An 18905-nucleotide genomic window follows, 5' to 3' on the forward strand; every position below is an offset into this window, starting at 1 on the left:
TTAGTCAAGTCAATTACACAAGTAATTGCCAAATCTGTTCTTTACAGTTAGATGGTTTAAGGATTTACTCAGTGTGGTTTTGCAGATATGATGGCAGCAATATTACTAAATGCATACAGGATCAGTTGGTTTCTTCAAATATAAGTTAATCATTACAAGAACAGCTAATAATACTTTACCAGGCTGCTGCAGTTACCAGGAGAAAAAAAATCAAATTGCTGTTTCTTGTATCCTTGGACTTTTTTTATTGAAGCAACTTTCACTTATTATTTTACAAGAGAAAAAGAAACAGATAACAAAAAAGAAACAACAAAAAGAAGGAAAATCCCATGAAATGCAAAAACTTACAAATCAGTTTTCAGTTCTGTGCAGTTACAGGAGATTTAAACTTATGCTATGCTTTGATTGCATTGCTGAATGCAAACATGATTCTGAAATACTGTAGACTATTTTATTGCATGACAGTTGGAGGGTTTTCTTTTAAACAACACTGTATTTTGCACAGATTTTATGGATTTAGTAACTACTTTTTTTGGAGGGAAGCATTGTGCAGGGAGATAAGCAACGCCTATTAAAAACATCTCGCTAGTGGGGTACTGTTTCTGTGATTTCTCAGTCATGCAGAATAACTGTCTATTTTCTTACAAAAGTGGAGAACTTAAAATTTTGAAGGTGAACGTGTTGCCCTTTTAAAGACTGCTCTTTCTCCTGACAACTACCCTTTCAAGCAGAAAGTAAGCAAATATTTCCAAGATGAAAGCATGTCTTCTGTCTGTATCATAAAATAATGAAGTGACAAATTCCAGTTTCTGAAGGAAAGCCTGCCTAATATCTAGGAGATAAAAATCTCTGAACCTCAGATGATTATATTTTCAAACACTAGTGTCAGGCTGAAAACAGGCTGAAAAAGATCCGAAGTTCACAATCCAGATAGATTTTCCTTTGATTAGAATTAGAAGAGAAGAGTTCTATCGGCTATTTGGCTTTTTTCAGCAGCAGCTGAGTCAGATTGAAATATTGCTATGGAGTCCACACAACTGGCCTCCATCATACTCACTTTAGTTCTGGGTAACGTCTTTTCCTATGCATGCCATCAAAATGCATTCAAAAATCAAAATTATTTGGAAAATGCAGTCAGGGTTATCCAGTTTGTGAACAGTCATTTGTAGAAATTTTTTTGTGTCTAGTCTAGCCTTGAAAGACTTGAAGTTTCTCACTGCTTATGATATACTTTGATACGCAGTTAACATAAAATAAGAAAAACATTCTATAAGATTATTTATTTTTTGACAAATGGAGGCTAGCAACTGGAATTCTTAGGTACAAACCATCCCTACTAACACTTGAAGCATAAATCAATAATTTCTTTGCAGCAGATAAGTGAACAGAAATGATTCTACTGACTGTCAGGAATAGTTGGGTTTTTTTTTAATATGTCATAAAAGAGATATTTCCAGACAGTGGGGCTCTTCTCAGTCAGACTGAGTTTAGCAAGTTTGCTCTTTCAATAGGAACACAACTCCTCCTGTTTTGAAAGACCAGCACATTAGTAATGTATACTCAAGCACCATGATACACATCTACATTATCCCAAGACGTAACTCTGCATGTCACTACTAGCCTTGTGTTTTATCTACAAATTCCACCTGCCCTGGCAGTAAGCAACACAGGAGTTTGTCCAGGAAGACCCAGGCTCCTACTTTCTACCTGAAAAGCAGCTAATACAGTTGAAGGTCAGGATGTATCCACGAGATTAATACGTGCAACCTGGGAGGCGGATCAGGAGGGGGAAATCAGAGGAAGGTGCTCCCATGATGGGCATACCCAGTATTACTTCTGTGGCCAAAAGAGCATCAGGTTACCCCACAACTGAAGATGGTGTCTGCAGGCAAGCAGTATGGGTCTTCTGCTAATTGACCTCCCGTGTACCCTGAGATACTGTTTACACAGCAGTACAGACAGAACTCCTGCTGTTTTGGAATACAGCTTCACCAACTGCAGACAGCAGTAATGCTACTACCTGTAGTGGTAAACAGAAATTCATAATGAGCGTATTACTGTTTGGATAGGCTAAAATGTGCCAGATTTTTACAGTGCAAGTAGCCAGTTTGCTGAACAGTGCGCTTCCCTAGCAAGCTGAAGATTTATGTTAAAGGGAATTCAAACTGTACGTTTCTGCCCTGGCTGAGCACTTGGAAGAAACACAGCACTCCTGTTTATCTTCCCTTCTGTGTGAGACTGAGACGGTTACATCAGGTTTGGTGAGTGACCGTGGGAAGTGCAGACTGCAGCGGGAGCAAGGCAGCTGTCTGTTCAGGAGGCAAAATGCAGGAGCATTCTTCAAAAACCTGAGAGCCTCCAGAATGGGTGGGGAGCTATGCAGGAATTTTTAAAGATCCAAATTTCAACTTTGGTACCTATGGGCTTTTATGAATGTAACCCATAATCTCTAGGTAAACTCCATCAGCTCTCTGTTCAGTGTGTCTGCAAGGAATCTAGTTAAGCTGAGGTTTATGCCACTGACAGCAAATAAAACCCAAAATATTGCCCCCTCCCCATGTATTTGTACTCTAATTTTAAATGTAGCGTGCAAAGAATGAGGAAGAGTCAAAGAATGGATGACAAGGAAGAGGAGTTACATCCAGTGTGTGCTGATACAGCTAAGCGTCTGTCTTAAGAATCATTAAACCATTAAGGCTGACGTGTTTAGTTCTTGCGGATTTTTCTGGAAATGATTGGTTGAGGGCATTCAAGAGGTTTTGGTGGCTTTTTTTTTTTTTACTTTAAGGAGATAGGTGAGTGAGGACAGGGCGGTGGAAAATGTTGCACAGAGAACAGTAAAAGAAATGCAGACATTATTCCTCAGGAGTGGAGTAGGATTTAAAAATCAGGCATATGCTGTGCAACTAGCAAAGTCTGAACTGGCTCCAGAATGGGAGCATAGCTGTGTTGCTGTGGTACTAGATACAGACTAATGAGCCCTGCTGAAAGCCAACAAGCTGCAACATCTGTACGGTGCTGAACCGGCAGTGCTGAAACACTGACGTGAGCTGTGTTCTTTACACCTTACTGCACTGTGCAGTGTAGGTACGCGTGAAATCACATGACAGATGCCATCAAGCACTTCTCAGTTGGTGGTAAGACTTTGCATCATCCACTTAACCTGCAAGGAAGGAGGAGTGTGGAGTTACCAAACCTGGATATTTGTGTCCTGTACAGCTAGGTAATCAAATTTCTCTTCAGCATGTGTTAGACAGCAAACTTCCTTCCAAAAGACACAATATATGCTTTTAAAAATTAAGGTAGAATTAAAAGGTAGACTCCGCTGTTACTATCTCCCCCTTGAGTATTAAGAAACTGTCCAACCAGCGGGCACATGCCCGGAGACATACGATTATTGTTGGACTGTTCAAAAATAAATTAAAGGGCTTTATCCACATCTTGGATGATGCCTTCTCACTGACTCCACTGCTGTAGTCCTTCTTTCGCAAGAAATATCAGAAGTATAATACTCTTCTGGTAATGGATACTTAGGGACAAGGAAATATTTTGATAAAGTTTAGTTGACCAGTGAAATTAATCTCAAGTTGTTTGGCCCATCTGATACTTGCTTTCCATGTTTGTGGTAAAAATGATGTGCTTGATTTGGGAGGAAATTAGAGGGCAGACAACTGTGATCCTCTTGAGTTCTGGAAAATATGGCTCCTGAAATACCACAAAGCACCTACTGGAGCTAGACTCGGAGCCTTCTTGGAAAATATTAATGAAGTGATGTCAAGACTGATGGTGTGAACATCTTAAAAATACTTGCTTATGCTTTAGCATTTGGTGAAAATACTGAAATTAAACTTCAGGCAGACTAATATTCAGTTCCCAGTCTAGAAATGAAGCAAAACACAATTGCCAGTTATTACAGACTTATTTTCTAAAAACTTAGTAACTGCAGGCTACGGTTTTGTAATCACAATGCTTTGCTGAAAATTAGGTGTTGAAATGACTGACCTGAATTATAATACTGTTTTTATGTAACAGAATTAAATTCAAATACATTGAATTATTTTTGAGAAACAACATTAAAAATAAGGGGGGGGAAGTCAGTAGCATAGCCCCACTTCGAGCTTCTAATGCCATTAGTAATTAACACTGCTGATTTCAGATCTTTTCTGTCCATCAAAAGCAGGAGAGCTGCATTGAAATCGCTTAAGCTTCTAAGGAACTGTCTTTCGAACAGCTTCTCTGCTAGTTCGGCGGTAAGCAGGAACTCGGGTGGACTAGGCCTGGTTTACTTGGAATACTTATTTTCTTTCAAATGCGGACTGAGGATTAGCATCTTCGCATTCCTTTGTTTGAGAGCTGACATATCGCACGATTTCCTTTTAAAATCCCCGGTGCTGGCAGCACGGCCTCTCAGCGGATGACTCGGTGCCGCTCACGTTATTATTCTAATCTCCGGCAGCCTGAACGCCGCTACCAGGTTGTTACGGTGAAAGGTAAAGTAATCGTTCGTCCTCGCCCGAGGGTCTCTGAGCGCGGAACGAGGCGCTGACCGCAAACGCCTTGGAGCAAAAAGACGCCGGCGACTTACCGCCCAGCCCGGGGGCGGCAGCCACCGCTCCGCTTCCTTCGGGGTCCGCCGGCCTGACCGCCAGACCCCGCGCAGCCGCAGGGGCTCAGCGAGCCGGCCCCGGCTCTGCCTCCGCCCCGGTCCCTGGCGAGCTCCGCCCTGCCCCCGCCCACCGGTCTAGCTCACCCGCCGGCTGCGGAGTCCCGCCGGCTGCGGAGTCCCGCCGGCGTGTCCAGGGTCTCGTCGCAGCTGCTCTGTCCGATCTTCCCCCGCGCTGCCGGCGAGCGGGCAGCGCTGACGACGGCTGAATCCCGCTCCGCGGGCATCCGGGCGCGCCCCATTCCCCAGGGGCCGGCGCCGCGCTCGGCGGCTGCTGCGCATAGGCAGCGAGGCGTCTCCGCCGCCCCCCCCCGCCCCGCCGCATCCTCACCGCGCCCGCGGAGGGCCTCGGCGGCCGGCAGCATGTCTGCCGTGCGCAGGAAGTTTGGGGACGAGTACCAGGTGGTGGGCCCGGCTCGCAGCGGCACGCACAGAGAGCGGCAGCGCTTCGTGGACAAGAACGGGCGCTGCAACGTGCAACACGGGAACCTGGGTGGCGAGGGCAGCCGCTACCTCTCTGACCTCTTCACCACGCTGGTGGACCTCAAGTGGCGCTGGAACCTGCTCATCTTCCTGCTGACCTACACAGTCGCCTGGCTAGTCATGGCCTCGATGTGGTGGGGCATCGCCTACCTGCGAGGTGACCTGCACCGGGTCCATGATGACACCTACAGTCCGTGCGTAGCCAACGTGTACAACTTTCCCTCTGCCTTCCTCTTCTTCATAGAGACCGAGGCCACCATTGGCTACGGGCACCGCTACATTACTGAGCGCTGCCCTGAGGGCATCGTGCTTTTCCTCTTCCAGTCATTGCTGGGCTCCATCGTCGATGCATTCCTCATCGGCTGCATGTTCATCAAGATGTCCCAGCCCAAGAAGCGAGCTGAGACCCTCATGTTCAGCCGTGCCGCAGTCGTCTCGCAGCGGGATGGCAAGCTCTGCCTCATGTTCCGTGTCGGCAACCTCCGCAACAGCCACATGGTGTCTGCCCAGATCCGCTGCAAGCTGATCAAGGTGAGGCCTGGCGTGACAGCGGGCGGGATGGGGCGCCTGCGTTGCGGTGGGTGATACGGGCAGGGCGTGGGCCAAGTGTAACCACGTGCCCATTGTGCGGGTAACATGGGGCTTCCCCTGTGCAGCCCCTGCTGCTGCCCCAGGGTCAGCTGCCCTGTCCCTTGGCATGTGGGCGAGAGTACATGGCTGGGGCGGTATGAAGGGCTTCGGAAAAATTTGCTGTGGCTGCCCATAGTGGGAGCCACGAAAGAACCAAGCAGGCATGGGGGAAAAGACAGTCTCATCAGAGAGCTCCCAGGGGCATTCCAGTGGATTGTGAGGCTGTCAGGAAGCCAATTTGGTCAGGAAGGATGGATGTGCCAGGATACAGGATAGCTGCAGGTATACTAAGGCATGCCCCTTAGTAGGTGACAGCTGAGAATAAGAAATTGATTATACCCATTTTGTGGTGACATTAAATTAGGACAAAGATCAACCTTGACCTCCTCTTCCCCTTGGGGAAACTTGGGGAACTTTAACTTGTAGTTCCTTACCCCATGGTTCCAGCCAGTAGCCTCCCAGCATTTCAGAGGGATTGTGCAGGTGCTTTAGTTGAAAGGCCCTTTGATTGTCACCAATATCTATTTATTAATCACTGACAATGGTCAGCGTAATTCAGAATGCAAGAAAACTGAAACTCAAAGGAGATCATAACAAAAAAAATGAAGAAATCATTGGGAAACAGTAGAGTTTGGCAGGCATGGGAGTCTGGAAGAGACATCGGGCAGGAGTAGAATGGAAGGAAAACACTGTGTGCGGCATGCTGAGACGAAGCAACGTAGCAGCTCATAGCTATGTCTTGTCACGGGAGCACGCTTGATTGGGAGCATCAGAAGCTGGATCCCAGTGATGACGTTAATTTCAGAATATCGTATTTGAATGTCATAAATGTTCTATATTCTCTATGGTAATCCTCTCTTTGGAGCAACTGTTTGGCCATTTTAATAATCTGCAGAAACAAGCATGATACAGTAGGTGACAGGACAGTGGTAAACGGAAAAGACTGTTTTCCTTCTGTTCTGTACAGAATACTTGACTGAGCTGTTAATTTTTCTTGCCACAGAATACCATTTAAAATGGAGAATCTGCTAAGATTCAAAAAGAGGTTGGATATGTATGTGGGAACAAGCTGTCAGGAGTTACACAATGGAGCAATTTTTGTAGGAATCCGAAAGCCAGCTAAACCATGATTTTTGTTGATCTCTAACTATTATAAATTAGCAGAAAGCCTCCTCTAAAGTATTTAATTTTGTCCATCATCCAAGACAGAATGCACGTCAAAGGGGAATAAAAGTGGTGTCACAGTTGTGTTTTTACAGCGATAGTAATTCGCTATAAACTTCTTTTGAAATAAGACACCGAATAGACGACCTGGTGCGCTGTCTGCTGATAATTCTATTGCTACACAATGGTGGTATGTACATGATTGGGACAGAAAACACAAGGACATTTGATGGACCTGCTCGACCGATTTGTTTTATGGTAGCTGATTCATAGACTAGACAATGAATCAGTGAGTAACACTTGATTTCTTTCTGATGATCATCATGCCCATGACTTGTCTTCAGGCTGCTTTGTGACCTTTGGCAAATATAAGCTATGGACACAGGAGAGTTTAAAAGCAAATGTTTGTGTACTAGCTGCCCCCTCAGTCCTCATTACAAGGCGTGGTATTAGTTCCCGTGTCTTTCTGTAAATCCTTCTCAGTGCGTTGAGGTACCCCTTGAAATGGACACACCTTTCCAGCAGTCATAGTGGCTGTTCTGGCAGCATGTGAATCAGCTGCTTTGAAGTAGCTTTGTGTGTTTTGTAAACTTATGGTGACTGTGCCTGAACTTGCTTACTATTTGTGTTTAGCGAGTGCTGCCTTTTTGTGACTTGTGCTCTTTGTGCTGGGCTTCGTGCAGTGCTGTTGACAGCTGATCTTGCTACACTTCTCCTGCACCCGATTAGATAGCTAGATTTTTTTTTACTTGTGTCACAGTGAAAGAATGTGAAGAAATATGTCTTATCACACTTTTGTACTTAAGATCGGAGCCATATTTAGTAGTGAACATAGTGTTTCAGTGGGACCAATGGAGCCCCAAGGATTTACATTTGTAAAGAAAGTACACCAATCTAAGTCTGTCTGAATGGCATTTACTGAAAGTGTGATATATGCCCTCGGATATTCGGTAGATCACAGTGGTGCCACCACACTGTGCTGGCTTTTTGTTTGGTCCAGGGGACTGCCCAGCAGCATGGCGTAGTGATGTCACAGAAAAGTCTGGGGCCCTTTTTGGACTGAGTTGTGGAGAGTTTGTAAAACAGGGTTACAAGACTAGGTGTGCATGTTTCAGCAAAAACTTTTCCAGAAATCCGAGTCTTTCTAATTTACATTGAGTGCTCTAGAAGCAAAAGCAAACTCCTGGGGCGTGAAATAGAAAGAAGCTGGTTGGAACTAGCTAATGAAAATGTGCAGTTCCAGGTCCTGGTCTTTTCAGTGTCACAGTGAACTGTATTTTTCTGCCTGTTAATTCCTGGACCTCACTAGTGCACCTGAGTGATCTGGTAGCAGCAGCAACCGGCATCCACTGTATGGCGATCAGTATTGATTTTTTTTTAAATTAGTTACGATACCTATTTTTATCTTCTCTTGATGGGATTACATATGTCACTGATAAATATGATGGTGTGTAAAGTGGTCTGTAAAATGTTTCAGCTAGTAGTGTAGAACATTTTGATTCAGAAAGCTGAGGAATATAAAGTCATAGTAGCCTGTTTTCAACATGTGCTAAGCAAGAGTTTTAAAAATAGAATTGTGAACCGTAGTAGCCATAGAGCCAGTGCGCTTTGGCTTATGACCAGCAGGCACCTATTCTTTGAGCTGTACTAATTAACAGCTCAAAGAATAAGCTGAAAGCAAACAAAATTTTAACAGAAAGTTCACAGATGGCAGATGACAGGCATTGCAAATAGGTAAGAAGACCCATTATATTGTGATCTCAATAACTCAGTAAGCAGGGCACCTGCAGAAAGTGCAAATGATATGTTTTTTAGTATCACAGAATCATTCAGACTGGAAGGGACCTTGAGCGGTCTCTAGTCCAACCTCCTGCTCAAAGTGTGGTGACGTAGGAGGTTAGACCAGGTTACTGTGGGCTTTTTCCAATCTGGTTTTGGTAACCTCTAAGGACAAAGACTGCACAGCCTTGCTAGGCAAGCTCTTCCACTGCTTAACTGTCTTCATGGTGGAAAAGCTTTTCTTCAGTCCGAACATCTCTTGTTCCAACTTACGCCTGTTGTCTCTCTTGCTTCCGCTATGCACTGCTGTGAAGGGCCTGGCTCCATCTTCTTGATTACCTTCCTCTTAGGTTTTGGGAGGTTGCTGTTAGATCCTCCTCTACACCTTCTCTTCTCCGATCTGAACAAGCTCAGCTCACTCAGGTTGTATTTACAGCTTGGGCAACTAGATTATATTAAAAAGTAGCACTCGTTCTGGGAATTATCTAAGCTAAAGCTCCAGGTATAGTGTCACTACCAAAAAACCATACAAATCTTTAACAGCGGTATCAAAGTAACAAGTTCATATTATTTCAGTAATGCCATATATAATAAATGTTCTTGCAGGCTGCTAGTCTAAGGGTGGGGCAGAAGCGCAGGTAGGTGAGATCAGGGTTTTTCCTCTCAAATACCAGAACTGAAAATACCATAGTACTGTATGGCAAATTAGCATGTACCAGTTTAGCATTTTCTAGATTCCTGAGTTTCTCTACAAAGTACTGCAATATTAAGCTTGATGGTCATCTGTCTTTTGCATCCTGTGTTTTCTACTCCAATGCTTAATTAGTGCACCTGGGTATGAAAACAAAATTATGTGAGTTCTCTAAATGAGTGAACCGAAAGAGGGTTAATAATAATAAAACTGCGTTGTGTCCGGTTAAAGAAGGATGTGCATAAACAACAGGGTTTAGAAAAGCGCCAAGAATGAATAAAGGATAGAAGCGAAGACTCGAAGGGCATAAAATGTTTAGTCAGACACAAAAACAGACCAAGTGATGATGCAATGGAAGTCTGCCTAGTAATAAAACAGAGATCCAGTGACAGAAAATTAAAGGTGGAAAAATCTGGACACAGAGGAGTCTTTTTTTTCTTAGCAATGAGGCAACTAGCCTTTGGAGCAACTCATCTAGACCTTTGGATTTTCCGTTTCTGGACACATTTAAAATGAAAGCTGGGGCATTTCTAAGTAATTGTGCCCTTGTTCAAGCATGTATTAATCTGTGGAATTTATTTGGCTTTGTGTTATGCAAGTGGTCCAAATAAAGAGTCACAAGTGTTCCTTCCAAACTTACTGCTGACAGTTTATAGTCCTCTGCCCTGTTTTGTGATCCTTTGAGTAAAGCTATATACATGCAACAAAGGTCACTGGCTAGGAATCTTAACGTATTAGGACTATTAAGCTATCTTCATTCAGGTTAATTTCTTTTTGTTTAACAAACAAGTTTCTTTTAAAAATTCTCCATACCCTGCGTAAATCAGTCCTGTATGTAAGATACCGAATACCTCAAACACAACCTTTTGCTTTCTCCCAGATCTGTTACCTCTAATCATCCTCGCTGGATTTGTTTACTATTGAGTGGATTTGATCGAAGACTCTTCCACAGAGAAAAATGGTTTGTAGATGAAACAGTTCTTAAGTCACTCAGGCAGCAATTTGTGCAAATATGCACATCTTTGTCTAGGTAATTGTATTTGATAAAACTTCGGGAAAATTTGAGGTTTAGATGTTGGTTCATACAGCTCGTGTTGAGCCTTGTTACCTTGGAGCAAAGATCATATGTTGTTAACCAATTTGTGCACCCGCTGAAAGAACAGTAGCCAGGCAACAAAAGCAGTGGCGTAGTCTGCAGCTTAGTTCTGCAGGTTCTCTCAGGAAATGAGAAAGGATGTTTTTGCAGTAGTTTGATTACACCTTTGCATATAACAAACTGTCACGATTGCCACATAGTAGTGGTTTTGATCGCTTTTATTTTATAGCACTGTCTTTTACCTTTCAAAGCACAAATAATCCCTGAGAATGCTTTTACAAGCAATCAGCTGATACTTTCCCTGTCCCCATCAGTAGTGGAGAAACTGACCCTTGTGTAAGGGAGAACTTGGTTATTTAGATCGGAAGAAATTTTTTTTTCCCTCAGCAGAAAAACAGACACATAGCACATAAATGAAACAATGCATTGTATTTAAGATGGAACTGTACTCTACCAGCTACCTAACTGATTATGTAATCACCAGTAAATACCAGGCAGTTAAAAATTCAGCTTTTTTAAGATACAGGTGAAGCAGAGAGACAATCTGAAGGTGCACTCATTGCTTAGGGATTTTTTTTTAAGACAGAAACTTTCTTAAAAGAATACCAATCAGATCTAAGTCCATGGCAAAACTGCTAGCTTTGGCTTACTCTCAGGACTAATGGATGGAGTTTCCAAGCAACGGAACCAATACATTTGTCAATACCAATGCAGCACAGTTAAAACTATTTAGTAACTATGGAATAATCTATCATTTATAATCAATATTGGCTTCTTAAAGAGTTAAGTGCTCTCTAATCAGGCAAGAAGCAGAAAGGATTTTAAATAGGATTTTAAATCAGCTCTGCAAGGCTTGTAATTTTAACAGGCAATTTCCACCAGAGACCTTTAAAGCAATCAGCTGAGGAGCTGCCTGGCCAACTGATGTAATTTTTAGTTATACTTTGAATACCAGGAAAATTTGGGGGGAACACTACGGGGCGGGGGGAAGCTATCATATCAGTATTTTTATTGGACCCATGAAATGATGTGAATAAAAATGGAGCACTTAGCTTAATAATGATCATAAGTTCCTTATTAAGATCAACATACAGTAGGTGGTACATGCAAATTGGCAAGGGATGATAGCATCGTTAATGTCGATTCAGATGGTTCTGTGGAAATGTCACTTACCAGACGTACTGTACAATTACTATGATGCTTACCTTTGAGTTAGTACATCACAGTGTCTGCCAAACAAAAATTAGTAAGATATAAAAATAACGAAACATGAATTCAGGCAATGGATTAAAATGTGCCTGGCTTGTAGATTTTGTTCTCATTAATGGGAACTTTTGCCACAGGATGTTCATGGAGAACATTCGTTATAAGACGTGTAGTGTGGTACGCGATGTTTTTGTTAAAATATATGTATCTATCATAGTAAAGTTTGTAGATGGTGATGAGATCTAGTGGCATGATAAGAAAAGTCAAAATTGGTCATATATAGTAGCCTTATAGTATTTAGCATTACTTATATCTCCGTTATGAAGACCCCAGACCTAATATGTAGATTATAATGTTATGAAAGAGGCAGGTTTAAATTTCTTTGCATTGCTTTTCATGTTTTGCCTCACATGGTGTTTACTAAATCGTCTTTTCATCTTTAGTCCCGACAGACACCGGAGGGAGAATTTCTGCCGCTAGACCAGTGTGAACTGGATGTTGGATTTGGAACTGGAGCTGACCAGCTTTTCTTAGTTTCCCCATTAACCATCTGTCATGAAATTAACTCAAAGAGCCCCTTTTTTTGTCTCTCACAAAGATCACTAAGAAGCGAGCAATTTGAAATAGTTGTCATCCTTGAAGGAATCGTTGAGACTACCGGTAAGATTTATAATAATATGCACGCTCTTTTTAGTCTTTGTTTCCAGTCCTGATATTTTTAGTGAGGCAGCTGTTAATCCTTTCAGGATGCTCATCCCGGATGCTCCAGAATATCCTGCCATGTGCTACGGAGCTTCAGTGGCCTTTACCAGCCAATAGGAGACCTCCCTTCCCCATAGGGCTCCGCATTACCAATGCCCAAAGTGGCCAATACATCCAAGAAGACATGCACCCTGCCACTCTTTGAGTATGGCATGTAGAGCAGTATAACACCCTTATGAGACTCCTGTTTTAAGGACCACCACTCCGAAAGAACGTTGAACTTTAAAAATTGCCAGTGCTGCAAAATCACTTTCAGCCTAGCTTGCATTAAATTGAATGCAAAATAAAAAATCCAGTTTTACAGTACAAACACAGACCACATAGTCACAAAGATTTTAGGAACATGTGGTTATAGGCAAATATGAGCAGGGCTTTTGGGTTTTTTAACTTTTTTTTTTTTTTAATTCTGATATGGCATTGTCCAGATGACAGCTGACTTTGTGGCCCTGTCTTTTGAGGACTTAATTCTTTTATGAATCCTGTGACAATGCGCTGCAGCTACGTAAGAAGCTCTGCATTGAGGATCTATTCGTACTGTTAAAGTCCAGATCATTCAGTAGGTTCATCAATATTCTGATCTTCCTCTCCCTTCTTTTGAGAATTTGTTAAACTTTGATTAACCAAGGAGCATTTTTATCCTTCTTTCAACAAGATTACCGGTTGCCCGGTTGCTGGCTTAGAAACAGCAATGTCCTTTTGGCACAGCCAAGTGCAGTCATCTCATGCCACACAGGAAACAGAACTGACCAATCACTATCCATGTGCTGAACTGAGCCCTAAACAAATACACAATCCACCAGGGCAGAACACTCCTTCACATCGAGTGCAGCAGGCTTTAAATCCCCACAGAAGCCTCTTCTCATCCCGCAACTGAACCCTGTATCTTAGATAAGAATGCATTCATAACTGCACTTAATGCAGTTACCTAACCGGGTATGGGAAAGGAAACATTTCACACTTGTCTGAGAATTGATCTACCAGAGAGAGAGAGAGCAAATCAGAGTTTGGGCTTACTGACGGCTAATTCTGCCTTTGAAGAGTACCATGACAGGAAGTCTTAAAGTTCTACTTACCTGGGATATTTGTATTAGTTATCATCAGCACCGTTGTGCGGAGATTGTAACACGTGTTGGCTTGGTTAGAACACATTTTAGCTGTCAGTTCACACGTGTAAATACTGCCAATGATGTATGTTTGCACTAAGTGGAACAAATTCTTCTACAAGCTTTACAGCATCTTAGCATGCAAGACAGCTGCAGTGTCTCTGTACAGCTTTTGTCTTGACATACTATTTGGAGAAAAAGTATCCTAGCCTACAGAAGGAATGGAAGATTGAATTTTTCATTTAACTTTGGCTCCCCCCACACCCAATCTTTGCCAGAGAATTCTGTAAGCCTCTGCCAAGCAACAGTTCTTTCTCCCAAGGTGACTTCCAAGAAACAGTATTATATCCAAACTATAAGATTGTTGTTGCTAGCAAGCTAATGCTGTCTTAATTTTATGTTTTGCTTTTATCAAAAGCTGTTTGCTCGGTGTGAGTCTGCAATATTTAATCCAATATTTGCATAAAAATCTAGTCAATCAATTAGAGGCATTCCATTGACTGTCGGGAGATTGACTAGGAACAATTGCTCCATTTTATAATCTATAAATTTGTTAGCTTACAGGTTGCTATTGATTTTTACCTGTCAGCCTTACCTTGTATTTTTTGCTCCTTATGCCAGTCTGCTTGCTTACATTAGAATGTCATGCTCTTGTCTCCGTTTCCATAGGAATGACGTGTCAAGCTAGGACTTCGTATACAGAAGATGAAGTTCTTTGGGGTCACAGATTCCTCCCGGTAATGTCCCTAGAAGATGGCTTTTTCCGTGTTGATTATTCTCAGTTTCATGCTACATTTGAAGTCCCCACTCCTCCTTACAGTGTTAAAGAGCAAGAAGAAAACCTGTCCCTATCATCTCCTTTGAATAGTCCTGTTGATAATAACAAAACCAGAAGAGAACAGATTTGTTCACTTGACTGTATTGATATTGCAGGAGAGAAAAACAAGCTCCCTTTTAAACTTCAGAAGATTAGCTCAAGAAAGGAAGACCTTCCAAGAAGAGCCCTGAGAATGAGTTCCAGTAACACAGAGAAGACTTGCAGTACCGGAGATCTCTTGAAAATTCAAGAAATAGGTCCCATCTCTGACGGTGAAGACAGTGATGACAGGATACAGCTGAAAGCCCTAAAAATAAATGCCGAGGCTTTGACTCAGTCTACTGGTGATCTTGAGTTTCAGAAGAACCCTCCAAGTATGCACGCTCTAGAGATGAAATTGGAAGATAATTTTCCTGCCAAACTTCAAAAAATGAACTCTGATCACCTCTCTTAAGAGCAGAAGCAACAGGAGTTGTTGCTGATAAATTGCATTCGACACTGCTGACCTGAAAGAGTTGTCTTACAATAAAGTCAGAATTTGGTTTTGCCACTTTGAGGAATAACAGTCCTTTTTGTATAATTGTTCTGTACAGATCAACTTAGGTAGCATAATAGTACTTTGAGGGGCAGTAAGGTTAGACTGTCGTGCCAAAGAGATCGCTGCCCTAATGATGTTTATCAGCATGCTCGTTGCAAATCTACATTGTCTTCCATATATGCAGATGCTTTTTCACAAAACAAGGACCAGATCCTTAGTTGCAGAGTGAAATGTTGAGATCAAGCCAAAAAGGGTGTAAAACCAGCTGAAACACAATTTTGTGCAGCTCAGATCTTGGACTGTTCCTGATGTACAGAACAGCAGAAAACACGAAGAATCTGTGATGCTGCTTCGGTCGTAGTCCAGTTCTCTCAGTGACCCCGTCGGAAGGTAGCCTTCCTGTGCAGCCTAGTGGCATGCATCCTTCTTTCTCAATGATTGTGGAATGCCAGCTCTGTTCCCCCAGAATCTCGTTCATTTTCATTCAGATAAAGGAAGTGGTTTGCGATAGCCATTTGTGTCGTTTGACTCACACGAGCTCTCATAAACATGAGGGTCAGTTATCCTGTCCAAAATTAAACCCCAGCATTCGATCAGGGTGATCACATGTTGAATTTTAACAACCGTATCACCACTCACTGTGAAGGGAACTTGAGGTCGGTAGCTCAACTTAATGGTATGTCTCATACCTCAATTTCATGAAATTTTAGTTTGGAGACTCCTCGTAAGTAAATAAAAGCAAAGTGCTAGATAATGCTCAGTCATTACAGGAATGGACAATAATATGTACACATCTCAGAGTTTTACTAATGAATGGTGAGGGTTTTTGATGTTGCTCATTTTTTTTTTGCTACATTTGCTTTCTCCATTTATGTATGATTCTCAATAATTTTGTAGATTTAACCTTTATAATATTATGCAATTTATTGCAGGGTAGAACTTTGTTTTAACATAAATATATTAAGATACTGAAAGAAAGAGCAGCACAGGTCTGTAACATGTTAGATGTGCAGCTGAGAGAAGGCTTTCACGTTTTTGAGCATAATGGAGCATTCTCTCAAAGTGCTTCTGCTAATAATGGTGTTTTACTTTCAATTGTTGAATGACTATTTTAGGAGCTCACCCCTGGTATATGGCAACCTTATCTGTAGAAATTACCAAAAAGATGTCAGTGAATATTTACACAGAGGTATTTTGGTATTCAGTATCTCTTTAAAGTGTCATACAGCTTTTTCTAAGTGACTGGCACTGAACAAGAAAAATGCTCTTCTGATTTTAAAACAAAGCTTGCATAATTGAAACTACTGTTTGCCTTACTGATCATCAGGAAATGGCAAGAACTAGACTTTGTCTTTCTTAGATTTCCTGGAGTTCTACACTTCAGAATAATTGCATTACTATTCAGCTATTCTTCTGTCCATCTCAATCTGTGAAAGAGGTCTTTTTTTTCTGGTTGATAGTAAGCAAGCATAATCAGAACTTGCTATGTTGTAAAATGCAATGTTCGGTAGCTCAGCATATAGGATGCTTATCACTGGCAGAGCACTCCCCAACAGAAGGATCAAATTCTGCTCTCGTTACATGGACAGAATTCAGTCAAATTTAAAACGGGTTGCTGTGGCCATATCAATCGGTAACGCATGCCTTGATGACTAGAACAGAGAGGTAAAGCGATATATCCAAGCCAGGGATGGCTTAGCTTGCATAAATAGCTGTTTTTTGCTTTTGATCTCCTGCCTAAGGTGTGAAACTGGAAAATGATATTTTGCACAAGGGTAGGATTTGCTTATTGTTGTTGTTGTTGTTTGTTTTCAACATCAATTTCAACATTACGTATGTGCTGAAATCTGTATTTTTATTTATTAAATGTATTAGTATGGGATATTTAGATCACAGCGTGGAGTCTTGATGGATGATGACTCTCCCCACTCTTCAGAACAGCCAGAATTAGTATAAAATAAAATTACATCTGTGTTGGGTCTCAAGCATTCTTGTGAGTCAGTCAGCTCAGAGTGCATTTCTAATAGACAGAGAAACAATGAGCAAAAGTATCTGCTTTTCCAAAGTTACGTGAAAGGCTGTTCCGCACGTGTTATGCAACTGTCAGACATGTAAGGCAGTAGTATTGTGTGCTGTGCATTCTGGAGGATGGTCCTGAGCTATTTTCAGTTTTCCCAGTTCTGGGCTGCTCCTATAGCTGCAGAGTAGATTTAGTCGTGGCGTCCCAAGACTTTCCTGTAGACCAGTCTCAGTGCTAAGCAGAATCTTCCCGCTCTAAATGTATTACATGAGAGTTTGCAAGCCGTATGGTGATTTTCTGTGACAAAAATAATTGTCGAAGTACTTCTGGGAACCCTATGGCGACTGTTCCTATTGCATGAAGCAGAAAGATGTCTTCCTGAGACTGAAGGCTCCAGCGCACATCTCTCATAACACTATTACTGTTACTTCTCGAGGAGCGTATTTGCTCTGGAAGAGAGTAAGGATGAAGGAGTAGGAAAGCAAACTCTTACAAGCAAAATGACACAACAGGGCGCCCAGAGATATAGGAGGGCCGGGAGGAAGAATGCAGCCAGCTTTGCGTGGCCCCAGGAGTACACCAAGGGACCCCTAGCGACTGCAGAGCCGTGTGTGACCGAGAGGTCACCAGTGCCTCCACCAGGAGGCCAGGTCAGGGCGGATCAGGCCCTGAACTGGAAACCGGGTGGGAGCAAACTGTTCCCCAGCTCTGGGATCATGCAGGACAGACCAAGCAGGAGCAGGGAGTGGTATGTGCCCTTGCTTTCTTGGTGGGCAGCCCAGCTTTGAGCCTGCTCTGCAGCTACAAGCACAACTCCTCAGCCGGGGCCTCTGGTGGAACGTGCCATGCCAGCACAGCAAGCGTCAGGGGATGCCTGCTGGCAGGGATGGACGGCTGAGACACGCACACACATTTTGGCCACCCGCCAGCTGCCACCTGATATTCAGTGCTGGGCGATGCAGACGGTCAAGATCATGACAGTGTTGTTTATGTGTAACAATTAATAAACGATTGGTTTACTCTTTGTACTTAGGCTGTGGCTGCTGCAGTTCCTTTGACTTGGTAAGCACCTGTGACAGTGCCTGAGGGAAGGAGGTTGTCTATTGTGTCCGAAGGGTGGGAGCTGGTCCCAAGATTTCTTGGACTCCTTTGGGATCACTGGGGGTTCCTAGACAGCCTGTGCTACTCACAGGGCTGTGGGGGATTTCCCTTGCATTGCCAGGGACACTCAGGGCTGTTGGTAGCATTTGCCATCAGCCAGGGCCCCTCCAGGGCTGCGTGAGGTCCCCAAGCTGCTCCTGGTTGCTGTTAGCACCCTGAGGTGCCCCAGGTACTTCTGGGGTCAAGAGCAGGGGTCAGCGCGAGCAGTGCTGGGAGATAGATTTTCCCAGCCACTCCCCATCAAGCACACAGCCCCATAGAATGCTGTTGCAGTTTAAGCCCAGCCAGCAACTAAGCACCACACAGCGGCTTGCTCACTCCCCCACAGTGGGGGGGCCCCCATAGCCATGTGGGGACTGAGTGGCATACCGTGAGGTGAAGTCTTCCAGCACTGGACTTTTATATGTCTACGGGCCATGCCGGGAGATGTAGTCTTCTGTCACTGTGCTTCCAGTCGGCCATATTTGTCTGCATAGCATGCCGGGAAATGAAGTCTCCGGAACAGAAATTTCTGCCCCTTGTTTCCCCTCACTGTCCCTCTGTTCCCCCTCCCTCCCTGCGCTCGGTACTGCAGCGGGAGCCGCGCGTGCGCAGTGGCGCGCTTTTCTTTGCTCGCTGCTGCCACCGGGCGACCAAATTTCGGTACTGCAACTCGAGCGCCGCGCATGCGTGTTGGTGTGCTTTCCCACGCTCGCGGCTGCCACCGGGCGACCAAAATTCGGTACTGCAGCTCGGGCTCTGCCCACGCTTGGTGGCGCGCTTTTCTTTACTCGCTGCTGCCGCCCGGCGACC

At 43.4% G+C, this 18905-nt stretch overlaps 1 protein-coding gene across 4 annotated transcripts; it reads left to right on the plus strand.

Moving 5' to 3' along the window:
- The first annotated feature begins 4906 nt into the window (after nucleotides 1-4906).
- On the plus strand, nucleotides 4907-16917 carry LOC142092049 (G protein-activated inward rectifier potassium channel 1-like). 4 transcript variants are annotated; one of them, XM_075171788.1, is made up of 4 exons: nucleotides 4907-5677; nucleotides 12156-12372; nucleotides 14247-14314; nucleotides 14511-14828. In XM_075171788.1, the coding sequence occupies exons 1-4, from the start codon at nucleotides 5027-5029 to the stop codon at nucleotides 14583-14585; spliced, it is 1011 nt and encodes a 336-aa protein (XP_075027889.1). In that variant the 5' UTR covers nucleotides 4907-5026; the 3' UTR covers nucleotides 14586-14828. The 4 variants fall into 4 exon arrangements, 2 of the variants coding, with proteins under 2 accessions (XP_075027889.1, XP_075027888.1); XR_012676940.1 differs by lacking the exons at nucleotides 14247-14314; nucleotides 14511-14828 and adding an exon at nucleotides 10291-10371 and having other exon boundaries at nucleotides 12156-12318; XR_012676941.1 differs by lacking the exons at nucleotides 14247-14314; nucleotides 14511-14828 and adding an exon at nucleotides 10291-10440 and having other exon boundaries at nucleotides 12156-12260.
- Nucleotides 16918-18905: the final 1988 nt, after the last annotated feature.

Source organism: Calonectris borealis, chromosome 22 (assembly GCF_964195595.1).
Source record: "Calonectris borealis chromosome 22, bCalBor7.hap1.2, whole genome shotgun sequence".
NCBI classification, from domain to species: Eukaryota; Metazoa; Chordata; class Aves; order Procellariiformes; family Procellariidae; genus Calonectris; species Calonectris borealis.